This window comes from Terrapene carolina, unplaced genomic scaffold (assembly GCF_002925995.2).
Source record: "Terrapene carolina triunguis isolate 2854851 unplaced genomic scaffold, T_m_triunguis-2.0 Scaffold67, whole genome shotgun sequence".
NCBI lineage: Eukaryota > Metazoa > Chordata > Testudines > Emydidae > Terrapene > Terrapene triunguis.
The window spans coordinates 26221140-26247955 of record NW_020664418.1 but is presented as its reverse complement, the minus strand read 5'-3'; the positions used below and the strand labels follow the sequence as shown (position 1 = coordinate 26247955).

Genomic DNA, 26816 nt, shown 5'->3' with positions numbered 1-26816 from the left:
AGTCAGCTGCTTGAGAATTGGACGTGTACAGTAGGTTAATATACATTTTTTCCACTTTTCCTTGCTCAAGAAATGTAGGCTCTGTACCCAGTGGGAGATGGTAAACAGTGGTGATAGCATCTAAAAGGTTATTAGAAATCAAATTACTTTTCACTAACCTCAAACTCCGCAGCTGCTTCTAATCCTAAAGCTGGCACTAATTGCTGTTATGTCTAATACAGTTTTGTAGAATCTGATACTATTACTTCTTACAATGCTTTGTTTTTAGCGTTCTCTAAATCCAGCTGTGATAACTGTTGCCTTTAGCTGCACAGTTAGTTTATTCTTTTAATGTAATTAGAATATATTATATATGTTAAAAAGGTAGAATCTGAGCACAAAGCACTGCATGCTACAGACCGACAGTAAATTTTAACTGCTGTGTAGTCTTTCAGAGCACATTTTTCAGGGCACTGTTTTTCCTTTGCATTTAGTGTTGTGTATTTGTTAATGATAAGTACAGGGAGATAGCTGGGAGCTGGCCTCCAACAGGATTTGCATCCTGTTGTTCCTCTTTTTATGGTAATGTGTGTGTATTTCCTGCCTGGGGTCCACTATAATCAGACTGTATTCTTCTCCTCTCCCTTTCATTTTTGTGACACTACTTTTACTATGAAACATCCAGCAGCATCAGAAATGATCTTGGCGATATAATAATCATCCTTTAAATACTTCCCTAATTTAAGACCTGGTGATGGTTGTGCACATTTGTCACGGCCTCTGAGCACAGTAAGAGCACAATAGTGCTTTAGTGTGTGGAGCTACATTGTGGCCCATTAAACAAGTTCTAATGTCGAACAAAAACCCTTTCTCTAGTTAACAGTTGCGTTTTTAATTAGTCACTTATTTTACTTCAGATCTTGCTTTATTTTTCTGTGCCTATTTGCATCACTGAAGCAATTATAGCAGAATGAATAATTTCTTCATGTCCCTGACAACAGAGCTTTTTCTGTTATACTAACACGTGGATAGATGTAAACTTAGGTGCTGAAACTAGGGTTGCTGGGGGTGTGGCTGCACCCCTGGCTTGAAGTGGTTTCCATCCTATACCGGATTTACAGTTTGGTTCAATTGCTCTCAGCACCCCCACTGTACAAGTTGTTCCAGCACCCCTGGATTTAAAGATCAGGAATGCTGATATACATGATGCTCATACACAGTTGTGCATCAAAACAAACTTTAAGAAAGCTTTGCAAATCACTCTCAGAGCCGTCCCTTGGGTACAGTGAATTGGAGCAACCGCTTTGGGGGACCCTTCCGGCCGGTGCGATTGGCTGGCACAGTCGGACTCCAAAGTGACGGGTTCGTCACTTCCATCCCGGGCCCCGCACCCTCCTAGGGACAGCCCTCCTTACTCTATTTAGTCATCCTTTTTGTGAGGGCATTAAAATTACTCCTACTGTTAGGCTGAGGATGTTTCTGAAATCCCTAGTTCACCTAGATACTCTTGTGTCATCTTGAATTTGTTTTTGGCTTATAACTGCCTCCCTAAAAATATCTTCATAAAGCATAAAAGGGTAAAAAGTACTAAAACAACCTTTCACTAGATCTTAACTGAGCAAATGTTTGTTTACTGTATTTAAAGAAGGGGAACAACCACCTCCGAGATATTATTGCACCTCCAGGCCTATAGGCAACAATTAGTTCCATAAGAACTCTATTCAGCTGTTGCCAGAATGGAGCCATATGCTAACATTTGTAGTCCAGTAACTTATATGACCTTAGTTTTCAGGAATGTCTTCTGCTGTTGTGAAATGCTACATGGATAAAACACGTACAACTGCATGCAATTACATCACTGTTTGTATTTATATAAAACTTATACGAACAACTTAAATGACCGCTTTTCAACATGTGATTAGTTAAAGATATGATTTTTAAGGTGATAATTTGGTGAAAGTGACCCAGGATAAACTGTTCGATGTGCGCTGCTTGTTTAACCTTCACATTCTCAACATCGTTTATTTCATTTGTATGTAAGATTCCCTGATGGCTACGTAAAGGTTTTTGTAAGAGAACTCTATGTTACAGATTTATTTGAAGTGAAAGTTAGTTAGTATGTTTACTCAGCCTGAGTTAATACATAACTATAGTAGTGTAGAAAACAGAGTCGATGTGGGGAGGAGTATGCGGGGTCACGTGCCCCCTAGATTTGCTGCTTGGCTTGGCCTGAGCATGCTCAGTAACACTGCTGAAGCCGGCTGCCCTCACTCTGCCCTTCCCTCCCCCCCGCCCTCCACTACTGGCAGGCAGGGGTTGACTCTGGTAGAAAATAGAGTAGTCACTACTGAAAGCTTCACAAAAGTCTTCACAAGTGCAGTGATTGGTGTTACCATGGTATTCATTGTATCCCCTAGATGATATTCCTTACACTAAGTACTATCTAGCGAATAGCATAAATACTGTACATACACTAACTACTTGCAAAGGCATTTGTAATGATTTTGATGGCAACCCCAGAAGGAGCAGGGGGCAGGAGGGAATTTGGGCATCGCTGACTTGTTGCACTGATATGGTTGTAGCTCAGTAACAGCTCCCATATTGGTTTTCTTCTAAGGGTGAAGTTGTGTGAGTCCCAGCAGCTGTTATATTTCTTTGGTCTTCACAAGGATTTTCCAGTGAAAACAAGCTCTCAGATAAAACAGAGGAATGGTATAGCCCTATAATAATTCTTTATTGATAGGGGTGTTTTATCAGCTGAAGTATAGAAGGTATCTTTTTGGATGGAGTCAGTCTTTTTTTGTCCAGGGTTATAGTTGTAATATCTATTCAATATGCCATTTATGGAAAAGGGAATGTTATACTTCTGGATAAATATAGATGCTGAATCACTGAACTGAAGTTTCTGGCTTTTCTTTTTATAATAGATTGAACAAATGAGGAATGAACTACTTCAAGAAAGAGCTACAAGACAAGATTTGGAGTGTGACAAGATTTCATTGGAAAGACAAGTAAGAGTTGCAGGCATACCACCTCAATGTGTGATCCCTACAAATCTCACAAGCTGAGCAAGGCCATGCTAGATTAGCGCCTTGATTGGATGCATTCAAGTGGCATCTAAGGGCTGTGGGAAGTAGTGCTGGTGATTCACTAGTTTACGAAACATCAGCTTATAGAGCTTGAGGTACCTACCATCTTTAGAAGAGACAGACGAAAGTGAGTTTCTGACCACTTGTTGTCAATAAAGATCCCAAGGCATGTTTCATAGGAGTAAATATATTGTTCCCATTGTCCTGGCTGAATTTCATCTCTGTAATTACGTTCTTCATCACTGATTTCCCCTGCAGTTTCAATTAAATACAACATTCGTCACTTTTATTTCCTAACCCATTGTATTGTACAGTGCTGTGTAGTTTTATCAGCTCCTATTTTCATCTCAGAGATGGCAGTATTTCAGTGATAGGGAAGGAATCCCTATACAGTCTGTCTATATGTTTTGGGATGAAAGACATTATAAATTGTTTTTGTACAGGTATTAGTTTAAGAAAAATGAGCTAACAATTATATTGACTGGTTTTAAGACTAATGTAGGGAAAACGCAGTAAAATGTCAAAAATACTGTCAGCTACCTAGATCTAAAACCTTCATCAGATTTGGAGGGAGAGATCTTCCAAACTCTAAATTCAATTTTAGAGTCTTGCATACCATTACCAAAATAATAATTTTAAGCAGTCACAGTTTGGTCTGATATTTTGCTTCTGCAGAAATAATAATAATACTCAGAAAAATAGCATTCTTTGTGAAATAAAAAGTACAGAATTAATAGAAAGAGAACTGTTACTTTCTGTTGCCTAAATTTGTATCTTATACAATGGGAAGTGTTTTAAAACTATTTGATAATGTCTGTGAAACAGTTCTCATGCTCACCCTGCAGACAGCTAATCTTCTTCCATTTTTATTGTGCCTTTCATCCTGGTGGATTACAAATCAATTTACAAACAGACATATGCTAGGAACTGCTGACGCACAGCCCCCACTGAGGTCGAACATGTCAAGTATTGTTTAACAGGACCACGTGATAGTTTAGGATAAAAGGAGATGAACAATACTTTATCCACTTGCAATAAAAGAGGTATTTAGATAGGTAGAATGTAACTACCAGAATTGGATTGGGGCAGGATTCCAAAATTCATGCCCATAGTCTTACAAAAAGTGCGATGGAACTGTTTCACCCCATTTTAGAGCCTGATCCTGCACTGCTGACTCCTCTGAGTCAGCCATGCCAACGTAATGGTATAGTAGACATCACCTCAGTAATGAGTTTAAAGGAAAGAGAGCCACCTACTGATACACCAGATCCTCCAGTTACAGCACTGATTAATCCCACTATAGTCCAGTAAATTATAATTTATGAGATTTGAGGACTTCACAGTTTGAGGTAGCATAACTCAAAACTTTTTTTTTTTTCTCAATATTGCCCTTCTCTTCATATAAGCATCTCACTGCTGCTTGATTTTTAACTTTCTTTTGTAATGATTGAGGGGTTCTTTAAGAGAACTCTGACATAAATTTACTAAGTTGAAACTTTGAAAACATTATGCATATGTCGTAAATGAACACTGTGTCTGTACCTTTTCATGCAAACAATATACTAGATTATAACTTCAGTCTCTTGCTGATTGGTGTATTTTGAAACTCATAAAACTATACTCAGTGTCATAGCTTCTAACTGTTGTATGCAGTGTTGCTGTAGTTATGTCAGTCCCAGGATATTAGAGAGACAAGATGGGTGAGGTAATATCCTTCTTTGGACCAACTTCTGTTGGTGAGAGAGACAAGCTTTCAAAAGCTTAAAAGAGATTACCTCACCCACCGTGTTTCTCTGATAGCTTCTAATTGTAAGTTTATTTTGTACTGCTGATGGTAGAGAGTCTGTGTTTTAAGAGATCAGAGATTTCCATATGGCATCACGTGGCGAGTAATGGATTGTTAAAGTGAGAGAAGATACATAAATCCATGGAGAGTTTCTAGTGACCGCATGAAAACTTAGAATGAAACTTGAGTGACTTATCTCTTACTACTGATTATCTACTTTTTTAAATGTGCGGGTCCTAGGAGGGAAAAGGAAACCTTATTGAAAACCTAGATGGACTTCTTTTGGTTAAAAAGTCTTCTGTTTTCCTTGAAGTTAGTTAATATGTATCTGAGTCCGCCTATGGATTGTTTGGAATATAATGATCTGGCATATGACTATAATACAGTGACTTGTCTTTTAGTTTACTGTGCAGTATATTTTATCATGCATATTATAGTTGAGATGAAAAAATAACAATAGACTGTAGATTGTACCACAAATATGATAAATCACAGCATCATAGAAATGTAGGGCTGGAAGGGACCTCAAGAAGTTTTCAAGTCTAGCTCCCTGTGCTGAAGCAGGACTAAGTAAACCCAGACACTCCCTGACAGGTTTGTCCATCCTGTTGTTAAAAACCTCCAGTGACGGGGATTCCACAACCTCCCTTGGAAGCCTATTCCAGAGCTTAATAGCCCTTATAGTTAGAAAGTTTTTTCTGAATATCTAACAAAAATTTCCCTTGCTGCAGATTTAAGCCCATTACGTCTTGTCCTACCTTTAGTGGACATGGAGAACAATTCATCAATGTCCTCTTTATAACAGCCATTAATATATTTGAAGACTGTTATCAGGTCCCCCCTCAGTCTTGTTTTCTCAGGAAGAACAAGCCTAGTTTTTTAACCTTTCCTCATAGATCAGGTTTTCTAAACCTTTTATCGTTTTTGTTGCTTTCCTCTGGACTCTCTCCAATTTGTCCACATCTTTCCTAAAGTATGGCTCCCGGAATTGGACACAGTACTCCAGCTGAGGTCTCACCAGTGCCGGGTATAGTGGGACAGTTACAACGCTCCTGTTAGTACACCTAAGAGACAAGGTGGGTGAGGTAATATCTTTTATTGGACCAACTCCTTCTGGTGAAGGAGACAAGCTTTCAAGCTCTGTGTAAATGTGAAAGCTTGTCTCTTTCACCAGCAGAAGTTGATCCAATAAAGGGTATTATCTCACCCACTCAAACATCCTGGAACCAATACAGCTACAACAACATTGCACCCAAGAATGATATTAGCCAACTGCATCACATTGTTTACTCATGTTCAACTTATCATCCACTATAACCTCCAGATCCCTTTCAACTGTACTAGCACCTGGCCAGTTGTTCCCCATTTTGTAGTTGTACATTTGATTTTTCCTTCCCAAGTGAACTACTTTGCACTTGTCTTTTATTGAATTTCATCTTCTTGATTTCTGACAAGTTATCTTGCTTGTTTTTCTTTTCTGTTCAAATGTGATTAGTTTACATTAGGTTCTGCCTGGAATATTTAATTTAAAAAGTAGTTTTCAGTTTTAGGAAAAAAATCACCCAAGCCAGGAACCTTCTTTGTTTTGTGTACCCATAACTTAAACTCCATGTGGGTTACCTGCCTGACCCAATCCCACAAGGAAAAAGCTGCAGTGCCTGAGTGATTTACACCTGCAAAGGAATTGCATGGCCAAATCACAGACCTTTTTAAAGTAAGAATGGAAACATTGTCAGATCCTTGCCCACAACAGTGGTGCTGGACACAGCTGTTCACACGTATGTGACACCTTTTATTATATATGCAGCAGCCGGCCATAGAGGTGTTTAGAATTTTAGACAAAACAATTTATCATGGAGATTAAAATAATTCCAATGTGATGCAGGAAATATTAACCTATGTACAGAACAGTGAATGGAGGGGGCCAAAAGGTAGAAAACACAGAGCCACTGGCAAACTTTCTGAAGGTTCAGGGGACTTCAAGCCAAGGAATCCAATTCAGGCCTGTTTCTAATTCTTAATCTTGATTAAATTCTCCAAAGCGTAACTTTGAAGCACAAAGATGGGTTTGCTAGGGGTTACAAGCCTCCCCACAAAGATTTCACTGGCTGACTCTTGTCCAAAAAAAAAAATTAAAAAAAAGTGTAATGCTCTTTTTGCTTACTCACTGAATGTAAAAGCACCTTAGCCCCTGTGTTTCTCTGCATGGACTCGTTTTGTATTAAGGCAGTGCTTATGTTTGTTAATATGCTGATGCTGATTTTTTTAAATAAATATATATATAATAGTAATAATGTATGTTCTAATTCTAGAACAAAGATTTGAAGAGCCGAATCCTTCACCTTGAAGGTTCTTATAGGTCCAGTAAAGAAGGACTTGTTGCTCAAATGGAAGCAAGGATCACTGAGCTAGAGGGACGGCTAGAAAATGAAGAGAGGTAAAACAAGCTAAGTTCAGAGCCTGGAAAGTGTGTGTACACATAGGCAGGTGGCACTGTGTTAATTTAGTGTAATTTGGAAGCTTGTGTGGTCTCTAGGCCTATCATTGCAAAACATTTTCACAAGCACTGAATTTGCATGACATTTTGTTTAAAAGCAAGCATTTAATGTGTTCTTTTTGATTGCTACATTGACACAAAATCAATATGGGAATTGTTATATAACCCCTAACACTGGGTTGCCATACTAACTAGTAGCATTAGACAGATCTCTTATTTTATCAATAGCTGCCATCGGTTATAGTCACAGAAATGCCAGCTGTAATTAAACATTTCTCTTTGCAGATGCATTTCAGCGTAATGATTTTTGGTGAGAAGTGCTTCTTACCTTCTGAACTTTCTCAGTACAGCACTGAGAAAATAAGTATATTTTTCCTTAAGTGTTTCATGCTTTGAATAAAATTTCAATATGTTGCACAGAATCAGTACATCAAAGCAGATGCCATTAGTATTTATTTTGCACTTACAATATCACAAGGGCGTAGGCTCAGAAGAATTTGGAATGATTCCAACTGCCATTTCTACATGTCTGTGTTTTTTAGGGATCGGGCTAATCTCCAGCTAAGCAATCGCAGACTTGAACGGAAAGTGAAGGAATTAATGTTGCAAGTAGATGATGAACATCTCTCACTGACTGACCAAAAGGACCAGGTAGACGGAAAGATTTATACATAAACAGTCTGTTATTTCTGTAACTATAGATTCATAGATTCATAGATTCTAGGACTGGAAGGGACCTCGAGAGGTCATCGAGTCCAGTCCCCTGCCCGCATGGCAGGACCAAATACTGTCTAGACCATCCCTGATAGACATTTATCTAACCTACTCTTAAATATCTCCAGAGATGGAGATTCCACAACCTCCCTAGGCAATTTATTCCAGTGTTTAACCACCCTGACAGTTAGGAACTTTTTCCTAATGTCCAACCTAGACCTCCCTTGCTGCAGTTTAAGCCCATTGCTTCTTGTTCTATCCTCAGAGGCTAAGGTGAACAAGTTTTCTCCCTCCTCCTTATGACACCCTTTTAGATACCTGAAAACTGCTATCATGTCCCCTCTCAGTCTTCTCTTTTCCAAACTAAACAAACCCAATTCTTTCAGCCTTGCTTCATAGGTCATGTTCTCAAGACCTTTAATCATTCTTGTTGCTCTTCTCTGGACCCTTTCCAATTTCTCCACATCTTTCTTGAAATGCGGTGCCCAGAACTGGACACAATACTCCAGCTGAGGCCTAACCAGAGCAGAGTAGAGCGGAAAAATTACTATAAATTACCGTGCATTGTATAGACAAGGATACTTAAGGTTTAGAATGCTTGATGATTATTTTTTGTGAACTGATTTTACAAGATTCTTTTATTCCCAATGCCATTGTGTTCCTCAGCCTAGTAGCAATAAGTGGGGAAATGTGACATTTTAGGCTTCTCCTAAGACTTTAATAAAATGAAGGCATTTCATGTACAGATTACTAGCAGTACAGTAGTTTTTGTTTATTTTTAAAACTTCATTGAACACCAGAAAGTATTATCAACCAGATGCAAATGCATACATTAGAAAGCAATATATATTGTCCCTTACAAAAAAAATCCTTTCTAAAGAAAGAAGCTTTTTAGATTTTTTTAATATAAGCATATTCTGCAATTTGTAGTAGCAATGTGCATTACCATTTCATGTGACTTTTCCTGATTCCTTGCTTACAGCATCGTTTGTTTTAGTAAACTGGGTCAAATAGTCTTTATTCCGCCTAGTGAACAAGCAGATTACACTTTCCAAAATGTTTGCTGTGGCAACAGTCATTCAGTCTTTACTTTTAAAGTAATTTTTATGTATCTAAATATATATTTAAAAAATATAAAGTCTGTTTGTTAGTGTAGCTTAAACTATGTATGTAGTTGTACCCATGTCACTCCTAGGATATTAGAAAGACAAGGTGGGTGAGGTAATATCTTTTATTGGACCAAGTTTGAAAGTTTGTGTCTCTCACCAACAGAAGTTGGTCCAATAAAAGATATTACCTCACCCACCTTATTTAGCTTTAATTATGACACTCCAGTAACTCCAGGCACAGTTTTTTTTTTTTCCTTTTTGAACACTGGATGCTACCACTGCATTGGTCTATACAATTATACAGCTTCACAGTAGCCAGGAGGTATCTGTTTTGTTCTTTTCAATTTCAAAAACTACATTTACCATTACTTGATTGGTCTCAAAGGGTATGTCTATACTTACGCGGTAGTTCGACGGCTGGCTATCGAACTTCCGGGTTCGATTTATCGCGTCTGGTCTGGACGCGATAAATCGATCCCAGCAGTGCTCGCCGTCGACTGCGGTACTCCAGCTCGGCGAGAGGAGTACCGCAGAGTCGACGGGGGAGCCTGCCTGCCGCGTGTGGACCGCGGCTGAACCGCGGTAAGTTCGAACTAAGGTATGTCGTCTTCAGCTACGTTATTCACGTAGCTGAAGTTGCGTACCTTAGTTCGAATTGGGGGGTTAGTGTAGACCAGGCCAAAGACTAATGCTGACTTTCAGCTACTGCCCAGGTACAGTTGTGCAATATCATGACATTAGCAAAGTTGAGACTTCATTCCCCAACTCATAGATGGCAGGGAGAACAGAATTCCTTTATCAAAATATTCTTCTAATCAGCTGCTGTTTAAATATTTCAGTTGAGTTTGCGTTTGAAAGCAATGAAACGTCAGGTTGAAGAAGCCGAAGAAGAAATAGACAGACTGGAAAGTGCCAAAAAGAAACTTCAGAGGGAGTTAGAAGAGCAAATGGACATGAATGATCAATTGCAAGGACAACTTAATGCTGTGAAGAAGGAATTAAGGTGGGATTTCTTATAAAAGCAGATCCCTAGAACAGGCCCACACACCACCAAATGTACACTGCAGTGCAATTCTCACAGAATACTTATGAATGTCTTATAGTAGCATTGAAAATTAGTGCAAAAATTAAAGGCCTGTGTACATTTCCCTTGTAAGCCATCATTTCCCTGACTTTCTTGCATGTTTCACTTGGCTCACATAGTCTTAGCCTGTGAACAATGCTTTTCTTTGTCAAATTTCATTTTAAATTATATTGTAGGAGCGTAAAACCAGGGACTCTGTAGTTCCAGATCTTTGTTTATGTATCTGTTACTCAAAACCAATAATGTACTCATAAAACAAATGGAAAATGCTAATCTCTTATTGCTCCGGCCCATCAGACTGGGACTGCCCTCTGGCAGCTTAGGATGTTTGCTGCCTCAGATGCAGAGCTGGAAGCAATGCTCCTGCAATACCTTCCTCTGCAAATCTTCCCCTCCTGCCCCCCCGGTAGGTGCTCCAGTTGTCAGTCCAGTTTACCAGGGTCTCTGAGCTGAGCTGAGCAGAGCTGGTGAGGCAGGGAACAAGCGCCCATTGTCAGAGAACAGAATAACTGTATTTCATTGCAGAGGTAAACTTACTTATGATAATTGAGGGGAATAGTTCTTCCGTGTTTAATTGTAAAAGTGGTTTTTTATCAGAGCCATTGCTGGAGGGTGCCTGGGTGCAAAGTTTGGAGTTTCTCATGGCTGTGGTACGTTAACTAAAAGGCCCTGAAAAAACATTCTAATCTCGGGAGATTTAGAAAAAGATCAATTTTAGATGTTTCCTCTGCTAAAATTAGTAAAAAGATATTTACTATATAGGGGTGTGTGTGTGTGTGTGTGTGTGTGTGTGTGTGTGTACACATAGGGCAGGTCTACACTTACTTCCTGGTCCGGCCGTAAGCAATCGATCTTCTGGGATCGATCCCGGAAGTGCTCGCCGTCGACGCCGGTACTCCAGCTCGGTGAGAGGAGTACGCGGCATCGACGGGGGAGCCTGCCTGCCGCGTCTGGACCCGCGGTAAGTTCGAACTAAGGTACTTCGAATTCAGCTACATTATTAACGTAGCTGAATTTGCGTACCTTAGTTCGAAATGGGGGGTTAGTGTGGACCAGGCCATACATAGCATGTGGGCATATGTATGTGTATGGGATGTGTTATGGTGTATTATAAAGTTTTTATCAACAAGGCCGCAAACCGTCCCCGCAGCACCTGCACCTGCAGAGACAACGCAGCAGGAGGAGCGACGGCCACGAGCGAGGGTCGCCACGCCGTGGCAATCCGCCTGGATGGAGGAGCTGGCAAAGGCTGAGGACTTTGAGAACTTCGACACCCTGATGGACAGACTGACTGCAGAACTGTCTGCAGAAATTATGGCCAGAAGGAGGGAACCCCAGGAAGCCGCACGGGCCACTCGCAGATTCCCTGCGCCGAGCCGTAACAACACCGCCAGAGAAGGCAGGAGAGGGGACGTCGGCCACCGCTACGATCCAGCGGCTGCATCCCGTATTCAGAAACTATACAGGATGAACCGGACGAAAGCCATGAGGGAGATCCTCGACGGGGCCTCCTCCTACTGTGCCATCCAGCCCGAGAGGCTCTACTCCTACTTCAAGGATGTGTTTGATCACGAGGCCCAGACCAACTTGCGACGTCTAGAGTGCCTTTCCCTGCTACCCCAGATCAACCTCACGGAAGACTTGGAGCGAGATTTTTCCCCGCAGGAGGTGCAGGCGAGGCTGTCGAGGACCAAAAACACCGCCCCTGGAAAAGATGGCATCTGCTACCCCCTGCTGAAGAAGCGAGACCCCGGCTGCTTGGTGCTCGCTGCCATCTTCAACAAATGCAAGCAGTTCCATCGCGTTCCCCGCTCCTGGAAAAAGTCCATGACCATGCTCATCCACAAAAAAGGCGAACGAGACGACCCCGGCAACTGGAGGCCCATCTCCCTCTGCTCCACCATCTACAAGCTGTATGCCAGCTGCCTCGCGGCAAGGATCACAGACTCGTCAGTGTGCGGGGGCGCCGTCAGCTCAGTGCAGAAGGGTTTCATGTTCTGTGAGGGATGCTACGAGCACAACTTCCTCCTTCAGACAGCCATCCAGGAGGCCAGGAGGTCCAAGAGGCAGTGCGCAGTAGCATGGCTTGAACTGACCAATGCCTTTGGGTCCATACCCCACCATCACATCTTTGCCACCCTGGGAGAGTTCGGGATGCCAGAAACCTTCATCCAGATCCTCCGGGACCTCTACAAGGACTGCACCACCACCATCCGCGCCACGGACGGAGAGACGGACGCCATCCCCATCCGCCGCGGTGTGAAACAAGGATGCCTTAGCCCCATCATCTTCAACCTGGCCATGGAACGGCTCATCCGAACCATCTCCAGCAGCCCAACCAGCTTCGACCTGCACGGCAAGAAACTCAGCATTCTGGCCTACGCGGACGATCTGGTCCTGACCGCGGACGACCCAGAGAGCCTCCAAGGTATGCTAGATGCCACCAGCCGAGTTACTGACTGGATGGGGCTCCGCTTCAATGTGAAGAAGTGCGCAACTCTGCACATTGACGGCAGCAAAAGGGACTCAGTGCAGACAACGGGGTTCCAGATCCAGGGTGAGCCCGTCATCCCCCTGGCAGAGGGGCAGGCATACCAGCACCTAGGCACGCCAACAGGGTTCCGTATCCGGCAGACACCCGAGGACACCATCCAGGAGATCTTGCAGGACACTGCCAAGATTGATGCCTCCCTGCTGGCACCATGGCAGAAGATAAACGCCCTGAACACCTTCCTGATCCCACGCATCTCGTTCACCCTAAGGGGATCCGCCGTGGCGAAGGTGCCCCTCAACAAGGCAGACAAGATCATCCGGAAGCTGGTGAAGAAGTGGCTGTTCCTTCCCCAGAGAGCCAGCAACGAGCTGGTCTACATCGCCCACAGGCACGGCAGCGCCAACGTCCCCCGCCTGGGTGACCTGTGCGACGTTGCGGTGATCGCCCACGCCTTCCACCTGCTGACATGTCCCGACGCCACGGTGAGGAACATTGTGGCGAATGCCCTGCGTGATGCGACAGAGAAGCGGATCGGCAGAGCCCCCTCGAACCAGGACATCACCACCTTCCTGAGCGGCTCCCTGGATGGGGAATTCGGACGGGACGGGCGTGACATCGCTTCACTGTGGTCCCGCACTCACAACGCCACGCGTCGCCTGGGGAAGCGCATCGGCTGCCGCTGGGAGGGGTGCGAGGAGCGGCAGGAGCTGGGAATCCGGGTGCCGCAGATCAGGTCCTACGACAACACCGTCATTACCCCGACGGCCAGGGGCTTGCTGGAGAGGACTCTGAAGGCCGCCATCCGCTCACTGTACGTGGAAACCCTGAAGCGTAAACTGGACCAGGGTAAAGCCTTTGAGTTGACCAGCAAGTGGGACGCGCGCAACCACTTCCTCAACGGGGGCGGCTTCACCCGTTTCGCCGACTGGCGGTTCATCCACCGTGCCCGGCTCAACTGCGTCCCGCTCAACGGAGCCGTCCGCCACGGGAACTGAGACAAGCATTGCAGGAAGTGCGGCTACCCCAGCGAGACCCTGCCCCACGTCCTGTGCAGCTGCAAACCCCACTCCAGAGCCTGGCAGCTGCGCCACAATGCCATCCAGAACCGCCTGGTGAAAGCCATCGCGCCACGCCTGGGGGAGATCTCCGTGAACTGCACCATCGCCGGTACTGACAGCCAGCTACGACCTGACGTGGTCGTCACCGACAAGGCCCAGAAAAAGATCATCCTTGTCGACGTTACGGTCTCCTTTGAGAACAAGACCCCGGCATTTCGCGAAGCCCGAGCTCGTAAGCTGGAAAAGTACGCCCCCCTGGCTGACACCCTGAGAGCGAAGGGCTACGAGGTGCCCTGATTGTCGGAGCCCTGGGCGCCTGGGACCCCTGCAACGAGCGTGTGCTGCGGACCTGCGGGATCGGTCGACACTACGCACGTCTCATGCGGCGCCTCATGGTCTCAGATGCCATACGATGGTCCAGGGACATCTACATCGAGCACATCACCGGCCACCGACAGTACCAGGAGGCGTGAGCCAGAGTGACATCGTTCTCCCACTATGAGAAAGGGACCAAGTGACCTTCTCCGTTGGATCATATGAACTGGAACCATAAACTCCCTGAACATTAAATCTCACCAAATGAGGGTCAATCCATCCTCACCATCATATCCACTCATTATAATCCACACCCGAACATAGCCACTTCATGAACTTCATACCCTCATATCTCAATGTCTATAATTTGACCCATCAATCTTTTACCCCCAATCGGGGATATTGCAGATTATGTATTCCTCATGCCACCTTATCTTAAACCAAACTTTGCACCCTCGATAATCTGTATGTTATTCCCTGATAACCAGAAACTTCTATGCTCAAACTCTGTTCACTATTTTTTTTAACATCATCTTAATAAAGTTTTTATCAACATGAGTTGGGGATGGGTGAAATTCTCAGGAATGGTGTTCAGCCCTCCCCATCCTGTATTCTGTGTAAACTACATATGCTAGTGGAAACATTTCAAAATGATGGATATTTGAAGCTTTTGAGAGGTTTGGAAATGTCTGAATAAGTGCCAGCTGTGGTAAATTAGTAGAGAGGTGAGGTGCTCAAAGATGCATAATAAATTGTGGAGCTATGTGGTAAATGAATTTATTACATGGGTTTCATTCCACAAGTGTATGGAAGATATAGTTAGCGGTTGGGGTACTTACATGCTTTTTAAAATCCTACCCTAAGTAATTGAGGAGAATAAGTCCCTGTGGCTTACTTAAAAGTAACATAGGCACTAATCCCAACCAAAATAAATATAATCAGTGCTACTGTGTTACTTTTCCAGAGTACATGTTACACATACATCCATATGGTATTGCTGTATAGACATGTATATATTTTTGTTGTAGCAGACGGAAGAAGTCACCAAGTAAAGTGTTGACTGATCTTGATGATGACGACGATGATGATTTCAGTACGGATGGAGAGAGTCTCTATGAAGCACCTTCAGGATATAAATCCTCAAAAGACAATGATACAAAAAGCTAAAACTGACTCAACCCTGTGATTCTGTTAAACTAATTTAGGCTGATCTATTATCAAGGATATGCAGATTCCAAGAGCCAAAAGACTAGACAGATTCGAGAGCTGAAGATCTTTACATCTGTATTGTGCCATTTTCATATTTAGATCTTCTTTGTGTAACACAGCAAACAGAAAGCAAGATTGCATTGTAAAACATCTAGAAATATGGCATGTACCTGTTACCTTTGAGAAAACGTTTATAACTGGGATGATGTTTCACATCAGAAATGTGATTTTACTAAAATTCTGTTTAAATTAAGTAAACCGAAATGAGAGCCATCTGAAAGTCATTGAACATTACTTTATTTGAGGTTGTTGCTAAAGAGTTTTTTCCTAGAATTTAGGAAACCAGAGTGCAGAAGATTATTTAATAATTGTAAGTAGGGGAAACTGATGTATAGAATGTAAATATTTTAAACTAGACTTTTTATTAACTACTCTAGTGCCATTTTGTAAAGCTTCAAAAATTTTATAGATCAGTTTCATATGAAAAGTACTTAAATCTATTTTGAACATTATGCATTTTAACTAAAAAAAGAAACAAATACATTTTACGAATACATGTATTAAGGGAGCAGATTCATTGTTTTCAAGGCAAGAAACACAGTTGAATTTTAAATTCAGTATAAATTTTACTATATGTCAACTACAAATTAGAAGTCAGATACTGGCTTTGTGATTAAACCCTAAAATCCAAATCCTGTTTATTGACTTCAAAGGGACCATTACATGGGTATGGTTAGCAAAAGGTGGTCCTAGGATTATAGGAATCTTTTGTCTACAAAGCCATCTGCCATTAGTAGGGAACACTGAAAACAAGTTTAGTTATTACTTGCAATGTTTTTTCCCAAAGAGCACTCTGGGCCTTATCAGCAAAACACTTTAAGCACCTGGTTTACTTGAAGCCCAGGAGCACTCCCATTGATTTTGGTAAGATTACTCGTGGGCTTCAAGTTAAGCACATTCTTAAGTGCTTTGATTAACTGGTCCCAGAGTGCTCTGTACCTAGCAGGAATGGAGCCCAAGCTTGAGGAAGAGTTAATATTTAACACATGCCCTGTAATCTGATTTTATATTTCTACCATGTTCTTTAGTGCCTGTTCATAACATTTTGCAGTCTCCAGGAATATATGCAGTGTTTCAGTTTATGGCACTTTGGAGATTATCTTGATCAGTCCTGTAAAGAAATTTTGAAAAACATGCATTGGAAATTTGTGGGTTTTATTTGAGACTTTTTACAGTTCATTACTAAATGTATTATCACCTGTATAATTTGTATCATGCCTCCTCCCTGCTTTGCTCTTTTGCAAATTTAGCATCTTTGTAAATCTGTTGCCAAATAATTTTGATAAGCCATAGCTAAATCCTATCTGATTAGCAACTTCTTTCAAATGATATTTAAGTAAGCACTTCTCTGCTACATGGATCAGATAACCATTTATTTTGATGTAGTTCTAAAATTATTAGAACCTGGAGATGTTAAAATCTTCCTTTTACTCCTGCAGACTTACCTACAGAAGAAGTTAAACTTGGCAGTTCTGAAAGTGAAGGAACTGTTTATTTTTGGTGGTGGTGTTGTTTTTTAAAGTAAGTAAACAGCCATCCTGACAAGGAAATATCACATCTCTTCCAATGTGGTTACATAGAAACAAAACAATTAAGGCCCCATCCTGCCATTCACAATGTGAGGGTGCAGCAGTCTATTCCCTTGTTGTAAATTGCAGGATCAGAGCCCATATCATCATCATCTTATATATGATTTCAATAGCACCCTACATTTGTAGGAAATAAGTTACTACTATCCTCCAGATTACATTATCTCTGACATTTATATATGCTTTCCAGTTAATTAGTTTTCTGGTTTATATAAATTAATCCCTTTTCAGTGATCTCCTTTGTACTACTACAGTAATGTTAAAAAAAAAAATCTGGAAAATCTGCGCTATGCTGTATTGACAATCATCCAATAATAACCTGTTGTGATTTATTTTTTGTTTTATTTTACATTTTAGCATGGATTTAACTGTAAACAGCTGATAATTTTACATTCTGTTTCAGCACTCTTATCTTAATGTTCATAAATTACTATTCTTTCAAGCCATTGAAAAAAGATCAATTAACATTGCAGCTACCTCCAGGTACACTAAACTGTAAAAGAAAAATCATTTAAAATAAACTGTATCAGCCAAACTCATTCATTTCTACTTTTTATGTCGAATTGTGGTTGATTTGGTGTTTGAACTGCATACTGCAGAATGCATGCATTTAAAATATATTAAGAAAAAATTGCCCTGGAAATATTAATGTTATAAGCAAGTTTCTATATTTCCTTCCATTTGGAAAGGTAGATTTAATCCAGAACATTTCTGTTTTACAAGAAGATGGAAAATCTTATAAAAAGCTTATAAAAATAATATAGAAGAAAGAGCCATATTTGTTGTAAACTATAATAAAGGTATAGATGAAATTAACACTGCCCTTATCCATACAGTTAGGTTTTGTAATAATTGGGCCTACTATTTTATCCTAATTATAATCTGAATTGAAGGAAGTGAGTAAAAGTTCATTAACTGTCACAATAACCTCTAACAATAAATATGGATGGGAAATGATGCAAAAGGGAGTCAGAGTGAATTAGTCCAAACAAAGAGGCCTACTAATATTATTCAAGGACTGTGTTAAGATCATATCTGGTAAACTAATGAAATGTGGGACCAGATATCAATGGACCAAAATTGGTGTGTCAGAAATTAGGCCTAATTGGTGAACAAAATAATGAGGGGATGAGCAATTCCACCCAGCACTCCCTTTTGGGATCCTAAAAACAAAACAAAACAAAAAAAGATTAGAAGCAGCAGAAGCTGTTTGCCAACAACCGCTGCAGCAACCTTTGTCATCATGCCTGCCACCCGCACCATCTCCTGGGACCCAAGGGTCTGCTGTGACATTGTTGGGCCTTCATCATCCGAATTCCAAAACGTGTCCTGACAAGACCAGGACCAAAGAGAGGGACCCAGATGACATTGCCAGCTCCACCAGCTCTGGCTAAATCCTGAATACCATCTGGAACTTGGGATTTTGTTGGCCCTTCCCCTCCCTGCACGTGTCCTTTTCCTTCCCCACCTTATTTAGTCTCTTTTCTTTTGCCTTCTGTTCAGTAAGAGTCTGTCTTACCTGGCCAAGTCTGTATATTTTGCCACACCGCTGTAACCCTATGACCAGAGAAAGACCGATAAAGCAATGCCCTAACCAGCCTGATGCTGGTACAACAGAGTGGCTAATAAGACCATGTGCTCTGCCTGTTTTTTTTCCAGCAGTGAGGTTGCAAGTGAAAGTCAACGCTAGAGATAGAAGCTGCATTTTCTGTCTTTGCTGTTCTCTTCTTTCCCCTTCTGCATGTGTTTGCCTTGTCTTCTAGGAAATGGGATTGGACTTTAACAGCAGCTTCAGCCCATTTCAACTAACTTATCTTTTCCCCCAAAAGGACAGTTATTACCATCTGTAATACCATCTACAAGACTGTCAGACAAAGGGTTTTTCCTTCTAAAAACTCTCTCCAGCTAAAGGGAAAGGGAACAAGGGATGTTAAAATGAAAGCCATACTTTTTAAATGCTTTAACTATATTTCCTTCTTTTTCTGTATCTTTTTAATAAAAGGTTAAAATAATGTTTAATGGTGTGTTTGCCCTGGTACTAAGCAGCCTGAGGTGTCTGTGTACCAAACCCTGATCCTTGTTTAACATTGTTATTTAATGTTAACACTGTTGATTCTTTGGGCTCATCTAAATTAATACAACTCTGCTCACCTGAGAAAGATGGTTTTCCTTTAGATTTCTGCAAATATTGTCTGAAGGTGATAGAAATCCTTAAATGTCCGTGCTGAAGCAACAGAAAAGGGCACTTTCCCTCATCACTCATAGAGCAGTTCTGATTATTCTGAAATTATTCTGCTGATATTAGCTGAATATCTATTTAAACTGTCACGTTTTGCACGTCATAGATCCTTGGCTAGCAAAAACCAGAATCTATTCACAGTTTACCAGGGTTGGAAGGTCAGCTCCTCAGTGATTAAATTATTTCAGTTTAGCACTGAAAATATTTTTTAGCTCCAGTCAGGAGCTTCCCATGTTTTAAGATTGAGAACCTCTGATATTCCAACCAAAGCAGCTTTCATAATAAAGAGATTGATTAGGGATGTCCAAATTGATTAGTAAGCAATTCTTTCTCCATCCATCTCATGTAAACCTTGTTCTAGACTCAAATGAAATCCTTTTTCAGATTATGAAAGTTTCCTTGCTTTTTTTCACACTAGTATTTTATGTACCTCTGCACTTCTGAATTTCAGGAGAAACTAGTCTCATGACACTGCTGGCCTAACAAAAAGTGAGTAATTATGGAACGCTAAGAAGGCCTGTTCTTGTGAGATATAAGGTATCTGTACACTTCAAGCTGGATGTGCAACTTCCAGCTTGAGGAGACATACCTATGCTAGCTCTGATCAAGTTCGCATGCTAAAAATAGAAGTGTAGCTGCAGTGACACAAGCAGTAGGAGGTGCTAGCCACCCAAGTATGTACCTAGGGTCTCAGATGAGATCGCCCTTGGGGCGGCTGACCCCTTGCACCATGGTGGCTACACTTCTATTTTCAGTGCACTAGTTTAATCAGAGCTAGAGCTGGTATGGCTACCTGAGATCGAAATCACACCTCCCAGCTCAAAGTGTAGACATCCCTACAGACCCACACAAGCATAAGGGAATTTGGTGGTTACACATACTCTGAATTTTTCAAACTTTTCCCATCAGCCCTTAGACCTTCTGCTTTGATCCTGGCATATCTTGCAGGATAAATAGGGCCAGATCATTTCCAAGATGAGTCCAGGCATTGGTGATATAGTGGGTGTTGCTCTTTCTGTCTAAAGTATCCGTACTTTATGCCTCTGCATGGGATTAGAGGACACTGAGGTGGTGTTTTTCAGGTTAGATATTCAACTGAGCTTCTGGAAGCTTGTAGTCATTTACAGATGGCATGTGACCTGTCATAAGAATTAAACTGCTAACCATGGTCATTTAAATTACATGCTTCCTAACTAAACTCATGTTGCAGTTATTGTCTCCTCTCTTTAAACAAATATGTACCTTTTCATATTAAATTTTCTGGCAGCTCACAGATCGTCTTACTGCAAATTCATGGGTCTAAGAATTAGGAGCTCTGGGCTCTAGTCCTGGCTCATTCTCTAACAGGCCGTGACCCTTTGACTATGCCACTTAGTTTCTTTGTGCCTCAATTTCCTTATGTGTAAAATGAGAATAGTAAAACATGCGTATCATAAAAGGATTGAGACACTTTAATTCATTGATATTTATGAAGTATGTTAAGATTCTTGAATGAGAAGTACTATACAAGTGCAAAGTGTCTATATAATAAGATTCTGGGAATGTCACACTGTCTGTGTGTCACTCTGAAGCCTAGAATGTCTTGAGTCAGTGTGACACAATGGAAGCAGCTACAAGCATGGTTGAGAAATGTCTTTGTTTAGTCTATCAGCAGGTGCAGTCATCACTGGGCTTTGCACTCTAGTACCATCCAATTCTTAAGTTCTCAGCCTTTTTGACTTTACAAATTACACCAGTGTAGTGTACAGCTACAGTAAGGCACGTATCTAGGCCATGCCAAGAGTCCTAGAGCACTGTGATATCAGTGATAGCTCAAGCAATCACCAACTTGACTCCATAACTAATTTGCATGCAACAATTTCATTGGTTGTATGAGGAAGACTGCATAGATGATGGATGAATTGGCCCAACTGCCATGCAGGTGCAACAGCAACTCTTTCAGCTAAATGTAAAAAAAAAAATAACAGTCAAAAACATTGCCCCCATATTCTTTAACACTCTTTACCAGACTATAATGCCTACAAACACAGGCCCTGATTTAAGAAGGGATCCCTATTCAGTAAAACCTAAACATTTAAAAGGTTGTATTTCTTTTACTGCATGGGTGGAGAAGGAGAAAATTAAAGCTAGAGAGGGACCTATATCCCGTTCCGCACCTCCAGTATTTGAGAAACTTCTGGACCAGATGTGAACTTCGTGGCTCAGGCTCCAATTAAAACTTGTCTCATGTGCAGGAGGAATTCTCACAGGGCAGCTACATAGACCAGAGATGTCTGAATGAGGTGAAAGGTCAGATAAGTGAATTGTTATGTAAAAAAAGATGAAACAAAATGTTAAAAGAGAAGGTGCATGATTTAAATAAAACAGATTTTTCTTTAACTTCATTGATGCATGAGGAGGGCTCTAGGCTTTAATTCCCATTATCTGGGATAATTCTGTTAACTAAAATGTACCTTTCAGAATTGTATGGTGAAATCCTGGCCCCTTTGAAATTAGTGGGGAAACTCCCACTGATTTCAATGGACTCAGGATTTCACCCATCCACTGTATAAAAAAAAAGGGGGGGGAATAAAAACTATAGATAAATATAGAATGGGAGGAAATAAAGATGTTAATGATGTAGAAAGCTTCCCCTGCTGGGACTTGGATGTGAGGACTGACTGACATGGTTTTTGTAAGGCTATGGGGGTCTCAAAGTGAGTGACCTTTTGAAAATGCTGAACTATTTCATTGCAGTAATGCATATTGATTTCTTTTGCCCTTGTTCTACACATCTGATACACCAAGTTGTAAAGATCAATACAAATTGTTGAGAATCAGTGGGCAAATACCCTGTTTCCCCGAAAGTAAGACATCCCCCGAAAATAAGACCTACTTCCAGTTTTGCCTCTCGCTGTAATATAAGGCATCCCCCCGAAAATAAGACCTCCCCGATAATAAGGCCACCCCGGAATATAAGGCCCCGAAGCTCCAAGAAAAATAAGACCTCCCCTGAAAATAAGACCTAGCGCATCTTTGGGAGCAAAAATTAATATAAGACACTGTCTTATTTTCGGGGAAACAGGGTATTTTCCTAGTTCAGCGTATGTACCTTTTTAATATACAGTCTCCATTTAAAAAAAATTTCTCTAGGTACTGTATCTTGGTTATTGGGTTGTATAATTTGCTGGTTAACCTGTGTATTTCATTGATTTATCTTCATGCTTTTCAAGTCAAATGCTTTCCTCCTTTCTTGATTGAGTTAAATAATTTGTTCTGATTTATAGCTGATTTTGTAACATATTCTAGAAGATGTGTACAATTCTCATTTGTATAGTGCTAGCTGCATGCTTTGTTGAGTGTGCCCAGTTAGGCACTAGTTGAGTTTGTATGCATTTTAGGATCAAGCAGCATATTTCAGTAATTAAATGTTGATGTATTTAGCCTGCTTGAACTTCCTATGTCACTAGTGGAGCTGGGCATTTCAGTTACTTAATTTTTGCTTACTGTACTCATCAAGTAACATAGCAGCGTGTTCCTATCCTTTGCTGACTGAGCAACATTCTTTAGTGATCATCAAGGTTCATAAAGCATTTAGTTTGTTCACATTTCCATAATGTGCTGATTAAGTTACATATTTAAGCTATTGCCCTCGGCATGTTACTCAGGCCCAGTTTTGCAGCCAGAATTTCAGAATCACATTTCACAACTTGCTCTAGGGGGTTTGGCTACCAGGGAAAAGAAAAATATTACAGAATAATTTTTAATGAAAGGTTTATAGGAAAATTATTGTTTTTCTTAAGGCACTGAGAGCCCATGAGAGAGGAGAAAAGAGAGCAAGAGCTAGGGCTGTAGTAGCCAGCAGAACACTTGCTTGCCATTTTGTATATAAACATTTGTATAGACTATCTTCTTTTCGTCTTTGAATCTTTGTATCTGTATCGTAAGAGTATTACTACTGGGATAAAATAGTTACAGCATCCATAGTTGCTCCATTCTCCTCCTGTCCAATCCTTGTTCCATGCACCTTTGCCTGGCAAGTTTACCAAGTTTTCATTGTACAGGCAGAGTGGTCTGAGTGATTCAATTGTGCAATAGAAAAGGCCCACTCTCACAATGGTAATTGTTAGATGCTGCTCCTAGGGAACGTGCATGTCAGATATGCAGAGTTTTATACTACAAGACAATTGAATTCTGTAACTGTTTCATACTTAATTCATAGCAAATGTAGCTATAAGTGCTGATGGATACACACAGATACATGAATGGATCTGTCCTATATTCAGAGACTACATACAGGTTGTTGAAGTACAAGGACAAACAAGAGCCATATGAGCATGAAATAGTATGCGCATTTTTCAATGGATGCAGAATAATACAAGAAAAAGCTACCGTGTCCATCTGTCACTGTGCAATGGTTCAGTTCAAGCAGCCTGAATTTAGCTATATTTAGCACTCTTACAACACTTAACTTTTCCAAAGGGCTTTACAAACATTGACTAATTACTCCTTACTACACCTCTTTGAAGTACGTGGGATTATCTCCATTGTCCAGATGAGGAAACTAAAACAGAAAGGTGAAATGACTTGTGCAAGTCAGTAGTAGAACTAGGATTAGAACTCAAGACGGCTGAACTCCCAACCCTGTGCGCCATCCTATGCTGACCCAATCCTGCAGTTCTCACTATGGATAAAAACCTCACATTGGTGTGATTTTCCCCAACCAAAGCCTTGTAAATGACAGTTTTAGCCACTTCTATGAAAAGATACTGCAGTACAAGATGACAAATTTAGGGCTGTTGCAAATCCCACTCGTATCAATAGAAAGACTCATAGATATTAAATTGGGCCCTTACAGAGTTAGTTTATGAAGAATATCAATTGGACAGAGAAATACAGGCATGGGGGGAAAATGCCATGGAGATGTGACTGTCAACCATATAGCGCTATATTTTATATACTCATTATTGCATCTACCTGTGTTGGATGTGTCTGTGATGTGGGAGAGTTAATAGAAACCTTGAAACTTAATTAAGAACATAAGAACAGCTATACTGCATCAGACCACGTAGCCCAGTATCCTGTCTTCCAACAGTGACCAATGCCAGGTGCCCCAGAGGGAATGAACAGAACAGGTAATCATCAAGTGATCCATCCCCTGTCACCCATTCCCAGCTTCTGGCAAACAGAGGCTTGGGACACCATCTCTGCCCATCCTGGCTAATAGCCATTGATGGACCTATCCTCCATGAACTTATCTAGTTATTTTTTGAACCATGTTATAGTCTTGGCCTTCCCCACATCCTCTAACAAGGGGTTCCACAGGTTGACTGTGCATTGTGTGAAAAATACTTCCTTTTGTTTGTTTTAAAATTGTTGCCTGTTAATTTCATTTGGTGACCCCTAGTTCTTGTGTTATGCGAAGGAGTTCCATACCCCTAATCATTTTTGTTGCCCTTTTCTGAACCTTTTCCAATTCCAATATATCTTTTTTGAGATAGTGCAACCATATCTGCACACAGTATTCAAGATGTGGGTGTACCATGGATTTATATAGAGGCAATATGATATTTTCTGTCTTACTATCTATCCCTTTCTTAATGATTCCCAACATTCTGTTCGCTTTTTTGACTGCCGCTGCACACTGAATGGATGTTTTCAGAGAACTATTAACAACAATGCCAAGATCTTTCTTGAGTTGTAAAAGCTAATTTAGACTCCATTATTTTATATGTATAGTTGGGATTATGTTTTCCAATGTGCATTACTTTGCATTTATCAACATTGAATTTCATCTGCCACTGTGTTGCCCAGTCACCCAGTTTTGAGAGATCCTTTTGTAGCTCTTCGCGGTCTGCTTGGGACTTAACTATCTTGAGTAGTTTTGTATCATTTGCAAATTTTACCACCTCACTGTTTACCCTTTTTCCAAATCATTTATGAATATGTTGAATAGGACTGGTCCCAGTTCAGACCCCTGGGGGACACCACTATTTACCTCTCTCCATTCTGAAAACTGACCATTTATTCCTACCCTTTGTTTCCTATATTTTAACCAGTTACCAATCCATGAGAGGACCTCTCATCTTATCCCATGACAGCTTACTTTGCTTCAGAGCCTTTGGTGAGGGACCTTGTCAAAGGTTTTCTGAAAATCTAAGTACACTATATCCACTGGATCTCCCTTGTCCACATGCTTTTTGACCCCCCTCAAAGAATTCTAGTAGATTGGCGAGTCATGATTTCCCTTTTATGAAAACTATGTTCACTCTTCCCCAACAAATTATGTTCATCTATGTGTCTGACAATTTTGTTCTTTACTATATTTCAACCAGTTTTCACCGTACTGAAGTCAGGCTTACCGAAGGTAATTGCCAGGATCACCTCTGGAGCCCTTTTAAAAAAAATGGTGTCACATTAGCTACCCTCCAGTCATTTGGTACAGAAAATAATTTAAATGATAGGTTACAGACTACAGTTAGTAGTTCTACAATTTCACATTTGAGTTCTTTCAGAACTCTTCAGTGAATACCATCTGGTCCTGGTGACTGTTTAGTTTATCAGTTTGTTCCAAAACATCCTCCAATGACACCTCAATCTGGGATAGTTCCTCATATTTGTCACCTAAAAAGAATGGCTCAGGTTTGGGAATCTCCCTCACATCCTCAGCTGTGAAGACTGATGCAAAGAATTCATTTAGTTTCTCCACAATGGCCTTATCATCCTTGAGTGCTCCTTTAGCATCTCAATCATCCAGTGGCCCCACAGGTTGCTTTGCAAGCTTCCTGCTTCTCATGTACTTAAAAAAAATTTGCTATTACTTTTTGAGTCTTTGGCTAGCTGTTCTTCAAATTCTTTTTTGGCCTTCCTAATTATATTCTTACACTTCATTTGCCAGAGTTTATGCTCCTTTCTATTTTCCTCATTAGGATTTAACTTCCACTTTTTAAAGGATGCCTTTTTGCCTCTCGCTGCTTCTTTTACTTTGCTGTTTAGCTACAATGGCACTTTTTTGGTTCTCTTACTATGTTTTTTTAATTTGGGGTATACATTTAAGTTGAGCCTCTATTTTGGTATCTTTAATTTCTGTTAAAAGGTAATTACAATGCTCTCAGCACTGACCACCCTGAGGTGATAAAGAAGATGTCTTCAGTCAATGTATTTCTTCTGTCTAAGGAAAAGCTGAAGTCTGTTATAATGCACAACCAGCATTACTGAACCACCTGCTAGATTTAGCACCTCCTGAGACTTGGTACTCCAAGAATGGCACCCCCCTTGGCAATGCACATTCCCTCTAGGATGAAACAGGACCTGGGGGCAAAAAAAGAGAGAGAGAAAATATGGAGAGTAAAGAACATGTGGATGGGGTAGGGGAGCAGAGGCTCTGAGTGACCTGGCATGTTCTGTCCCTACTCTACCCCTCAAAGACCTGGGGAGGGAAAGCCAGAGGAGTCGAGGTCACCAAGCCTCTTCCCCCTACAGATCTGACTGAAGTTGGGATGGGTGTAGGTGCAGGATTGGGTGGGAGGGAAGAGATGGCACTGACCTAAGCTTGTAGTCCAGGCTATGTTTGGGCCTGTTTCCTGCTTGCTCCTCTAGCAAAAATTCACCTAAG

At 41.1% G+C, this 26816-nt stretch overlaps 1 protein-coding gene across 1 annotated transcript in view; it reads left to right on the top strand.

Annotated features, from left to right (window-relative positions):
- CGNL1 (cingulin like 1) overlaps positions 1–17518 on the top strand; it is an 88691-nt gene extending 71173 nt beyond the window's left edge. Inside the window, exons 15-19 of the mRNA XM_029910784.1 lie at positions 2907–2990; positions 7167–7291; positions 7894–8002; positions 10014–10177; positions 15157–17518. Coding sequence (XP_029766644.1) covers positions 2907–2990; positions 7167–7291; positions 7894–8002; positions 10014–10177; positions 15157–15292 — 618 coding nt within the window. The 3' untranslated portion in view covers positions 15293–17518. The remainder of the gene's footprint in view (positions 1–2906; positions 2991–7166; positions 7292–7893; positions 8003–10013; positions 10178–15156) is intronic.
- The last annotated feature ends 9298 nt before the right edge of the window (positions 17519–26816 follow it).